Source organism: Parambassis ranga, chromosome 17 (assembly GCF_900634625.1).
Source record: "Parambassis ranga chromosome 17, fParRan2.1, whole genome shotgun sequence".
Lineage (NCBI taxonomy): Eukaryota > Metazoa > Chordata > Actinopteri > Ambassidae > Parambassis > Parambassis ranga.
Genome location: NC_041037.1, coordinates 20,328,707 through 20,341,017, shown reverse-complemented (window position 1 = coordinate 20,341,017; position 12,311 = coordinate 20,328,707). Strand labels below are relative to the sequence as shown.

Below are 12,311 nucleotides of genomic sequence, written 5' to 3'. Positions count from 1 at the left end.
ATGATTTCCTTTTTCCCATCAGGCCAAGCCTTACATATAGGATGGCTAGGATGGATTAAGTGCTAAACATTATAGGAGGATGGTTAGAAATAAAAAAAAAAAACAAAAAAACTTGCAGATGTCTTATACTGACTTTACATGCGGGAGCCATTTAAAGTATGTTTTTAGTGTAACAGTAAATTTAGACAATGTAATCCTGGTTCACTTCAGTCTGAGTCTGTGGTGTAAAGTAATAAAAGGGTGCATATTTAGAATGGGAGAAATTATTCGGATTTGACATGCTGTGAAGAAGAAGCTCTATTTATGGTAACAGAGCTCAGCTAAAGTTTAAAGCTCATCCCCTCTTGCATTGCCCTTAAACCTATATCTATTATTTTATCACATTTAGTTTCTTGTTTTAGGAAGATGGAATTCTATTACTTGAGTAGCAGTAGTAGAAGACATAGGAATGCTTCCTTTTAAAAGGAAAATTAAAAGTATCATGTCAAGAAAGGAATGTAAACGTTACCAGAAAAATGTATTTAACATGTAAAATATTCATAACATAATGGGCTGCCAGGTGTCTATGTCATATGCTGTACTTTCAGATTATTATTACTGATACATTAATATGCAAATGTTGTGTCTAAGCAGAGAGGGAGCTTTCTCACTACCAGCATCAAGGATGCATAATGCAATAAAGTATCTCATTGAAAAACTAAAGGCAGCACTTTGTTTTCAACCTAAAAGAATGGATAAATGGAATGTTCTTCTGGATGTCATCTGCTTTTTCAGACAGTAAATCATATTTGTCGATTGGAACATGAACTGTAACCATGACAGCAGTGACTTCAACCATGATGTTTTTTTAACCAGCCAAATAGAAAGTACAAACAATCTAAAAACAGCGGGTTTGAATGACAGTTGAGTGTACTGCCAGTTTTTCAGCAACCTCTTGTTGGATCAGGCACAACTGGCTGAAAAAGTGACACGGAAATGCTACCTTCAGCATCAGATGTGTGGCCAGTGCATCACAATGTGATGAGCTGGATGTGTTCTTTGCGCTTTGACAGTGTAGACTATGATAAACTATAAATTTAAATATATAAACTAGAATTGACTTTTGTGACCACCAAACTGCAGACCAGTTCGTTTTACACAGGTCCTATCATTTTGGTTATTTGTACAGTAATGTCACAAATGTAATGTGGCAAAATTCTAAAGGACATTATTTAAAATGGGAGAGGTCTTTGGGCCAGTTCATTTCTTCCTGACTTTAGCTTGTTGAGAATGTGTACTGTTACACCCACTAGTTATATTTTTACTGCAATATATCTCACTAAGAATGCTGGAATTCCATCATTTATATGGTATTACAGTCCTCAATCAGGCTTTTTCTGTACTGTGTTCTTATTAGCATACACTAACGTGTTGTGTCTGCACAGGTTGAAAAAATGTTACATGAAATAATAAAAGCTTAATGACAAAAATCAGTAATCCATATCAGCTGAGAGCTAAACCCCATATCCTCCTAAGTTGCTTCTCAAACACCACATCTATGCACACACGCATAAATATATCTCCAACACATGCACACCATAAACATACAAAAAGCACAGAACTACAATGACTTTAGTACCCTCTACTTTATCTCCAAAGTAAAAAATGCTGCATGTTGTATCAGAGTACTGTACATCCTGGTGGTTGGTTTAGTTTGGCTGAGATGGCTGCTTGTCATTGTCATCTCTTCTCTTTTGTTCTCACCTCAATCCCATCACCTGCTTCACCCTCTCTCCCACATACCCTCCACACACAAGCATAGATTACTATTGTCACGCAATGAGATTTGTGCAGAAAGTTGAATTTAGCTGCCAGGAAGTTTGATTCTTGGCATTGTGTGTTTCACTTGTATCCTTTTGATAGAATGACTATAAACTTCGGTCACCTTTCGCTTCCTGCTCCTTTTTATTTCTTCCAGTAAGATTTGATTGACTTCATGGCTGAGCGTACATGCTACTTTGACCACTGTCTTCTTGTAGTCGGATCATCTTTCAGTGTATATCTGAGTTGTCCATGAAGAATGAAAGGAGAGAACTTTTAGAACTACGCAACCATCTCTAAGTTGTTCCTCAGGAACCAGAAGATGTTTCTGAAGAACCTTTTTTGGCACTAAGAGAACAGTAGCAATGAATTTTACATTGATGAAAGTATCCACCCAGCTGTGGCTGCTAGGGCATGCATCCAGTGACATTTCAGGTTTTTACAGATGCTAAATGTGGGATCACATCCTCTCAAACACACAAACTCAATTTATGTGCAGTTCAGGTGTCAAAGTGAGACATCTGATGACTTGATTCTTGTCTGGATAGGCATGTTCCATCTTTACTTACAACACATCTACTTCTTGTTGATTTTGAGCAAAGTGTCAAAGCACTAGGCTGTTTTTGTACTTAGTCGATACAAGCTAGGTTTTCCCTGATGAGTGGAAACAACTAGCCTTCTCTTATGTCCATTTACATCAGCTGAACTTGTGCCAAATCACTCTTTCATTAATAGTCCAGTGTGAACATTAATTCCAGGGAACAGAAAAATAAAAGGGGGACAGGAATAAAGAATATGAGGGTTGGTAGTCACAAAATTTTATTGCCAGTTTCTGCTTTTTATGGAAAAGCAGTAGAAATCTGTGTGGATTCTGAGAGTGAAGTAGAACTATAATGTGGTTTCATATTCCAACCGCTCCTGCACCAAGGCATCATCTTTGTACTGTAGCCTGGGAGGACTCAGGGAGCAGTCAATGGCCAGGATTGCTTTACGTATACTGCGGTCAAGAACATGTCGCTCCCATGCTGGGTAGCGGTTCCTACAAAGGTCGATCTTGATGATGGTCTCTTCTAGGCGGGGAGCCCTGGATGATGGGGTTGATGGCACTGTGGGTCGGACCTGAAACACCGGCATACACCCATCCCGCTCCGAATACTTTCCAATGTCACGATCCAAGGTAGCGCTAGTACCACGATTGGAGCGGAGTGAGTTGGTGGCACCTTCAGATGGTAGCGTGGAAAACTGAGCAGTAGTGTCCAGATCAAGGCCCTGGCCACTCAACGACCGTCCAAAACGGGGCCCATTAGGATGGAAAAAAGCATAGTACATGAGCATGAAAACCACGCCAGTGAGGAAACTGCTGAAAATCACACAGAGTGCTGGCACCGCAAAGGCGTCAGTGGTATTAGCCGATCTGTAAAGGTACCACAAAGCACTGAGAGCAGTATTCTCCACCAAGATCACCAAGTAATAGATGAAAAGGCGACACCTGCAAAGAGACATTGTGAAAAGGAATTAATCAGAGAAACAGATTATTAGTGAATATCCAGTAAATATATTTTGACTAGAATGCTACTAGATCATTCTTAAGTTTTTTAGTAAACTAAGCCAAGGCAAGCCTAAACATCAAATGGATGGAATGGAATATTGCAAAGATCTCTTCAGGAAAACACACTGGCTAAAAATGTTATAAACAACATTATCTTCAAACAAATAAATTGAACAGTGTGAATGTCACTGTATAATGTTTTACAGTGCGTCATTATGTGTAATTTTTCAGCAATCATTAACATTTGAAAGGACTTGATGTGTTATATTGTGGACAACAACATTTCTGGCCTCTTGAAGTGCACACTACTACTATAACTAATATATAATAATAATAATAATAATGAGGTACTATGATTTCTTAGCAGGTACTATATTAATTTGTATGCAATGAAATCAGCAACCCAATAAGATGACATGGTATTAGCCGATCTGTAAAGGTACCACAAAGCACTGAGAGCAGTATTCTCCACGCACCAGTAACTGTAGTTCTCTGAGTGGTTGCAAGTCAATCGCCATAGACCTCTATGTGCAAATGTCCAACTTTTACAGCAGATACATATATAATTGCCTAACGGTTATATTGATGCACCAGATGTTTTGTTTCACATGACAGAAGTCATCCTTGAAAACTGTTTAGAAAGGGCCTATCATAAACTAAATTAACTGTATCAAATCAACAAACAAAAAACAGACAAATAGCAGTCACTCACATCCACTAATGGCTGTCTAAATTACACTCTTTATAGTTTGCCGAATTGACCAAACCGTATATGGTTAGGCCGGAAGAACAATGAAATTAATTTCTAGAGTTTGTCAATTTTGGTGCTCTGCAAGGCTTTTTTGTAAACGTTTAAGGAGTGGTGGCCAAAGTCTCCACACTCAGGATGTGTCAAAATCACTCTCTATATAGTACACTATACAGTGTGTTCATTATTTTGTCGAAAACCCTCACTACACCCTATGGTGGCTCAGTGTATCTCACAATGCATCACCAATAATAGCATACCATCAATGGTCATTATGTATCAACCTGCATGTAATCCAGTATGATTTTAATGAAACATAATAAAACATCAACCTTGCTAAAAATGATGTTTGAAATAATTTTGTTCATTTTATGGAACCTCACCACCTTAAAAAAGTGTGTGACATGACACAACTTTTACTTTGTTATTCTGAACTTTTTCTTGTCTAATTCTTGATTGTAATGTAGTTGATTGCGCAAACTTCATGTCTTCAAATCTTTGAATTAAAACATGACAGAATACCTTGGATTAAATCTTAAGAAGAATGATAGCGACTGAAGCTGAACTTGTAATGTTTTGGTTTACCAAACACTAATTGGAGTTGCTTGTCTTCACCTTGTTCGTCCCTCCTTGACGTTGAACCAGGAAAAGATGTAGATTATGCCCACCACCATGTCAAACACAATCTCCTCCCACTTGCTGATGCAGAAGTCTGTCTCACAGTGAACAATCCAGAAGGTCATTATGCACCAGTGCAGCACGATGAAAATGCCAAAGTAAAGTTGGAACACAGAGGCAAACAAAGCAAAGGTGATTACTCTGGCCGCTATAGTGAAGAAGTGCCAACAGAACTGGATGATAACTGCCAGGTAGCTGATGGGTTTCTTGTCATCACGAGACTCTCGCAGGGCCTTCTGGTAAGAGGCCAGGGCCCAGGCTAGAGAGACCAGTGAGGCTGCTGCTGTCATACCTGAAAAAGACACAAATAAAATTTCAGAGCTACGATTTGCTTTAAGTGCTGCCGCCAAAGTGACTCCCTTATGCATGCCTTTTGGTACTGTGAAAAAATACAATACACACAGAAAAATTGAAAAGGTGGCTTTCAATTATAGGCAGCCAGAGACACCGAAGATCTGTCTTCTTAAAGATAGCTCTAAAATCAGATATCCTTTTGGATGACAAATAACATTCTCTTCACTGGTGTACAAATAGTTAATACTACAGTATTGGAAAACCGAAAATACACCAGGTTTTGAAAAATGGAAATCATTAATGAGATATTATCTAAATATTGAGAAATCTTTGTCAGAAGATAAGAATAAACAGAAGCAGTTCTACGCTGTATGGAGAAACATCTTTAATGCCCTGTAGTCTTGGAGTGGCAGCAGCGAGGTTCGGGTACCGTCTAGGCATGTGCTATTGCTTTTTTTTTGTGTCCCAAAGGGTTTTATGTATTATTAATGTTAGCTGGTAAATAGCAAGCAAAATGCAATCCATCCATCTAATTAAATGCAACATTATGTAAACGCTAACAACTGTTTAGTACAATGTTGAAATTGTAAGCACTATAAAGTAATGTGTGAAACGATGTATGAGTGAATGTGTTGTCTTGTCTTTTGTCTGTTTTTATTGTCTTGTATGTGTTTAAATGTATATATAAAATGGAATTATACAGAAGAAGATATGGTGTTTCACAGACCCTTGCTTGCCCTTGTTTTTTTGTATTGGTCATTGGGCACCTGTTTACCCATGTTTTTGTCCTTCTGTTTGTTTATTTTTATTGCAGAATAAAAAAGAAATAAATAATAAAAAAAGAAATTTCAGAGCTACACAAAGCAATACTATAGAAACACAAAAGAGTGGGAAAAAAAAACAAAATCAAATCTGCATCAGAACAAGTTGTAAAGCCTACCTGCCAACAAAAGCAGAACAAAGATTATGTGGTCAGGTCATCAACACATTTCCCAAAGGAGACTGCAACACTACTGTCACTAGTGTGCATTTCCATAAACAAAATTCGCATCTTTAATTTAAAACACTCCACTTTTTTTGTTTTGCTAAAGGCTAACATTTGCTAGTGCACCTACTTAGCTGCATCGCTAGCTGATTGCAACCAGTAGCATTGTGAAAACCAGACAAAGTGGAAACAGACAAGCTACAACACATATTGTGATTTTGGTGAATTTGTTCACTTTAAATTAGGGCATTTCCCAACACTAAACACTAAAACCACAGTCACAGGAAGGTGACAGTTAATTTGTAACTTGGTCTTTACGTTGTATGTACGTTCCCTGCCTGATCTGTGCACAGCCTTGGTTGAGGTAGAGCTTTTTACCCTTAGTTATGTTGCTACAGGTCTAGACTACACACGATCCACTGCTCCTCCACTCAGCCCAATTTATTTTGCTTAGTTTCAATGTGCTCTGAATGCACCAAAACCTATTGGATTAATCTCTAATCTTATTATTAATTTCCTGAGAATAAGAACAATCCAGTTGCTTTGATTTCCCTAGCTTTAGTTAGTTACAAAACCAAATAATAATTTTTGGCATCATCATGGTTGGTTCATGGCTGCAACAACATGTGTTTGTGTAATACCTTGCACAGCCTGGAGCTTGTGTGTTTGTATGATAATGCACAGCTGCAACACCAGCTGTGGAGCACTCTCTAGGAAGGTGGCCAGTAGATGCAGCATGCTCACATCTGCAAACTCATAGACCATCCTCCAGTAATAACGCCAACGCTCCATCTCGGTGCTCTGGCGACTCTGAACACCCAGGTAGATGGTGTGGAAATACCTAGAGAAAACAAAGAAATAATTCAACTCAGCATATCAGAGAGGGACAACCGCTTTCGAACATCCTGAGATGAAGCTATGGTAACATATAGGAGTATGGCGTTACTCCCTATGATCATTGCTGCCTTTTCACTTGAAATAGGAAAATAATATGGTTTATGATATGGAATGATTTGAAACAGCAAAGATCCCAGTATAGAATTCTAGAAAGAAAATCTAATAAAATGCTAAATGTGCACGTGTACAAATTTATTTCGACCCTATCATAATAAGCATCTTATGACCTGCTGCAAACATGATGCATATCGCAAGCCATTCATATCACATTTCCACCATACTTTAAACAGCGTTTTTTACGTCGTACGCCGCAGAAAACACCGTTTTCACGTCATACGCCGTATGGCATTTTCACAGTTTAACGCCGTACGGCGTTTTCCAAACTGCCACTCATAACGCCGTATGGCGTTTTCTAATATTCTAATGATCTCCGCCCCATAACTTGCAAAACGTGGTGTGTGTCCTTCAGGATAGTGTGTTAAATAACATGGAAATCAATCCAATCTGATTTAAAAAGTCAGTAAACATACATTCTTTTCTCTGTGATTTAAGTGTGTAAGACAAAAAGAAGAAGTAAGTAGAAAGGTGAACAAATGCTATTGTAAACAAAATTCTGTTTATTTCTTTCATGAAACATGATGGCTGTGCAGTATCCGGGCTTATATATACAGTCTTCTATGATCCAGACCGAAGCGATCCTTTTTGGCATAGGAGATCGGTGATGAATTAGTGTGGTCTGACCTTCTTCTCTGCTGATAGGCTGATAAAGAGTAAACTGCAGTGGCTGAGCAAGTTATGGGGCGGAGATCATTAGAATATTAGAAAACGCCGTACGGCGTTATGAGTGGCCGTTTGGAAAACGCCGTACAGCGTATGACGTTAAACTGTGAAAACGCCATACGCCATATGGCGTACGACGTAAAAAACGCCGTTTAAAGTATGGCAGAAATGTGATATGAATGGCTTGTGATAGATGCACAGCCAGACACCGGCTTCTGGCAGCATTCCTGGAAAATCTTAGCTCATTCCTTATGGAAAAGGCTTCTAGTTCACTATGTGGTTTTGCGTGCTGCAACCGCCTTTCAAATCCCACCAGAGATTTTCAATAGGGGTTCAAGTCTGGCGACTGTGTTAGCAACTCTAGTATCTTCCAAGACCTTGGTAAACTTTGAGGTATGTTTGGGATCATTGTCCCGTTGGAAGGCCCAATGATGGCGCTGGATTTCCAGATACTTGATTGAATCTTGCCCTCCACACGCTGCAATTTTCCAGTGCCAGAGGCAGCAAAGCAGCCCCAGAGCATCACTTCCATCATGCTTCACTGTAGGCACGATGTTCTTGTCTTCATTCCTTCTCCTCCAGACATACCACCGATCCATACACCTCAAACGTTCCAATGTAGTTTCATTGCTCTACAGCAAGCAAACGTCACCATCAACAGTCTGAGTATTTGAGCTGTCCTATCTCAAGCACACCTGATGCAACTAATGAAGCCCTTGATGGTTATGTCAGGTGTGCTTAAGACCACACCTGATTTTTAAATGTGTGCTCTTATGAGGAATTCTATTAAGGAGGTTGAATAATTTTGAGACTGCAATAGTCATTGAAAGTAGAATTTAGTGTTGAATTTGGATAAAATTCTATCATAATATTAGTTTTACTTAGCTATGTAAACTGTTTTTGTGTAATTTCTTTATTGCAAACACCTGAAAAATGTTACATTTTGCCAATAAACCTAAAATGCAATGTAGGGGTTGCATAATTTTTTTGCAACTGTATATATGAAACAGTTTATATACAGTTAATTTTTAACTAAATATGTTCTGAGTGCAGATATAAAAATTTAAATAATTTAGCTTAAGCTATGCAGTTTCATCAGAAAAGGTTGGATTGCAACAGGCAAACGTTTTTATTTTTCATTTTTACACCTAAGGCACAAGCTTGTTCAATGAATTCATGACTATTTTGTCTATGGCCTACATTTTATGGGTCTCTCTTTTCTGTCTGTTAATGATTTGTTTCTCATGCCCTCTACCTTTCCAACAAAATATCACCAGCAGCATCATTTAGCAGCAATCTAATAGACCATGAAATTAAGTTCCATTGTCAGTAAAACATTTGGAAATTAAATCTGACCTAATGGCATTAAAGCTGCAGCCTAGAACATAGTCCTTCTAGCAGATTTGTTTGAGACAGCACACCAGGCAAATCCTAAACAGTAATTGTAATTTTATCATGAGTCCAGTATGATTTCAATCATGTTTACTAAAACTTAAATCTGGTTAATAAAGAGCTCTATGGCACAATGAAACGTCATTTATTCATGTGATATATTTATGATAAAGGATAAGGATTTATTGCATGTATGACTGTGTTTAATATTTAAGTCTGGTTGGTCTATTTTGGCTTTCTGAAGTGAATTACCTCTGACACACTTATTTAGCATTTTTCAACAGTAAGGAAAACCTGCTTTAACCTAAAAATATAGCAGCCTTGGCAGATTTTTTTTTAAATTACCAAAATAACCCTAGATGAGCTTTAACCATGCAGACTTGTTCATGCTCATACATGAATTCTTGTGCCTAAGGTTGACCCTTCCTTCCACCTTTCACATGAGAAACAGAATAAAGGCCTGGCCCTCCCACCTGGGCACACTGTGTAAAATAAGCTTAAGGGAGAGAGACAGTGTCTGATGCTCTCTCTCTCTCACACACACACCTTCCTGTCTCACAACTCATTTCCTGCATTGGAAGAAGACTGAATAATGCAGGAGGTGGATGAGCCTCTGAGCCTTTAGAACAGACAGAAATAAACACTGTTTCACACACCTTAACCTAACTCTAACCCTGGTTAAACCTATATCCACATTCTGAAAATGGACTTACATTTTAAGGGCTGCTTTTTGTCCAAAGAGGAAGTTGGCAAAATCAAACATGTGAATGTTAATTGTAATCCAGTGTGTGTTGTTCATATGACAGACAGAGCAACTGAAAGGTGGTCAAACATGTGCTGACTGCTGAAGCAGCACTTGAAGCTTGCGTGTTGTGTAACAGCAGAGAAATAAGAAAACAGCACAGAACAATCTGAGAGAGCTTGTTAAAAACAGATATAAATGCATTGTTCAAACCCAGCCACTTAAGACTCAGTCAAAAATTAGCATAAAAAGAAAAAATACTTCTACTGTTTTCTTTCAGTTGTCAGTATTTCAGCCCATTAGATTAATTACTTCATTAGCATGTTTTGTTATTAAAAAGATGGATCTAATATCATTTCTGTTTGATCCATATTTGTATCTACACCTGCATGTTTTGACTTGACCCACCCATCCTCTCTCATCACCTCTAATTTCCATGATTGTGTGTGGCAGCACTTAATTGCAAGAGCAATTAGAGAAAGCATAACAAAGAAAACCAGAGCAAACGAGAGTATAGCAATATGAAAATAGCATATAGTCTATCCTTTACTGTTACTGTGTCCAATCCACAACAGGCACACTACTGTCCAACAGAACCCATTCTGTTACATGAAATATGTCATTTGATGGTAGTTTTTGGTCTAATTTGTACAGGTTTTGAGATATCTGTCTGTGTGTGGGGAGAGTGCAGTCAAAGGCTACACCTCAGTGAATGTTGAAAATATGCTGGTAAGATCTGCTGGGACCTGAGACAGGTGTGCATCTGCAGGTGACACACAATCAAACTAGACTTTATTCATGGAATCATCTCTTAATACAGATGATTTCTGAAGAAAGTGCAGCCTATATACAGCTGACCTAATGTTCTATCTGGACCAGCATGACTGTCCAGAAAACAGGGGGACAATCTACAAACAAAAATAACTCTCTTTTCTCTTGCAAACTCTATGCCCTGTCACTATTCATGAATTCAGTCCTTCTTAAAAACACCACTGTCTAATCCACTGTCAGCTATGCATTCCACACAAGGCTGCAAGGGTCACTTCTCAGCAGCATCCACCTGACTGTGGACTGTGTGACTGACAAGCATATGAAATCTCTCATTTGTGTCATTGCACGTTGAAGGGAGTAATCACTGTCAGCCCTTTCATTCTGGTCCTGTAGAGGCATCAGCTGGTAGCCATGCTGACGAGCTAGCAACATTCTGAGGCCACCACGGTGCTGTTAGCCAAGCCCTTTGCTCATTCATTTTAAAACCCCTAATTTACCCCCCCCCCCCCCCCCCCCCCACACACACACACACACACACACAATCATAAAATCATTGTTTGCCGTCCTAAGGCCTTCATCTTACCTCCATATCTGGCCCAGCTGAAGTATGTGGATGACGGACTGACCGAACCACACGCAGAAGGAGTAGTAGGCCGATCGTTTCTTTCTCTTGCTGCCCAGCGCGGTGCTCGCGGTGCTGTTGGTCGTGGTGTTCTTGCTGGCTGTCGACGCCTGTCTCTGCGGCGTGGCCGGGTGATGCTGAGCTGTAACGTCGCCGTGCGAAGCCGAGCCACTCAGCAGTTTGTTCCCATCCATGTGGGAGCAATCCGCCACCGAATCGGCGCTGTCCTCGGTGCTGAAGTCGTGGACGAACCATCTGAAACTGAAGAGTTGAACCGAGAAGGAGCCTAGCACCACAAAGAAGAGCGTCAGGCCGAACCACCAGTAGTCGCGGCGAAGGTAGTAGTCAACCGACAGCCACACATCCGTGCCCACATCGGCCATATAAACGGCCACTGCGGCTAAGATCCATAAGCAGTCCCACACCGTGTATTTCTGCTGTTCCTTGCTTAGCCTAAGGCACGTCGAGTTTGAGCCTCCCCCGCCGCAGCACCGCGACTCCCCGTTGGCGAAGTCCCCGTCCCCGGTGCCTGCAGAGTCTGACTGGCCGCCTGGGTGGAGCCCTTGTACCGAGCCCGAGTGCTCAGAGTTCTGCAGGGGTGTGAAGGCCACGTCGCTTTTCTTCATCTTAAGGACTCCATCCGATTTAGCCGCCATTGTTAGTATATTGAAATATATCACTCTATTATTTTCCCCCCGTTTCTCCCCTCCTCTCTCTGCCCCTGCCTCTCTCCGTCGACACCCTTCTGCGTGTGTCTCCTACTCCTCCTTTCTGGGCAGTCCTAGCTTCTCCACACTGCCGTCTGCTCATAATACATGAAGAAGACAAAAACGAAAACTAAACGTAGCCCCGTTTTTCCTCCGATATTCTGGTCTATATCACGTTTTAATAGGAACTCTCCATCGGCTGATAGTCCGCTTCAGGCTACATCATGATCCGCTCACATCCAGCTGACAGGAAAGCTTTTCCGCTTTGATTCCTCCAGCCTAACGAGTTCCGCTGCTGTCGCCACCTGCCCTCGAAGGGTCCTGATGCTCGGACTGATTTCTGGCA

General features: G+C 40.2%; 1 protein-coding gene across 1 annotated transcript; it reads right to left on the bottom strand.

Moving 5' to 3' along the window:
- Positions 1-2,688: 2,688 nt before the first annotated feature.
- Positions 2,689-11,914, bottom strand: xkr4 (XK related 4). Its single transcript, XM_028427848.1, has 4 exons — positions 11,220-11,914; positions 6,696-6,895; positions 4,713-5,067; positions 2,689-3,289 (listed from the first exon to the last, which is right to left on the bottom strand). The coding sequence occupies exons 1-4, from the start codon at positions 11,912-11,914 to the stop codon at positions 2,689-2,691; spliced, it is 1,851 nt and encodes a 616-aa protein (XP_028283649.1).
- Between the last annotated feature and the right edge of the window lie 397 nt (positions 11,915-12,311).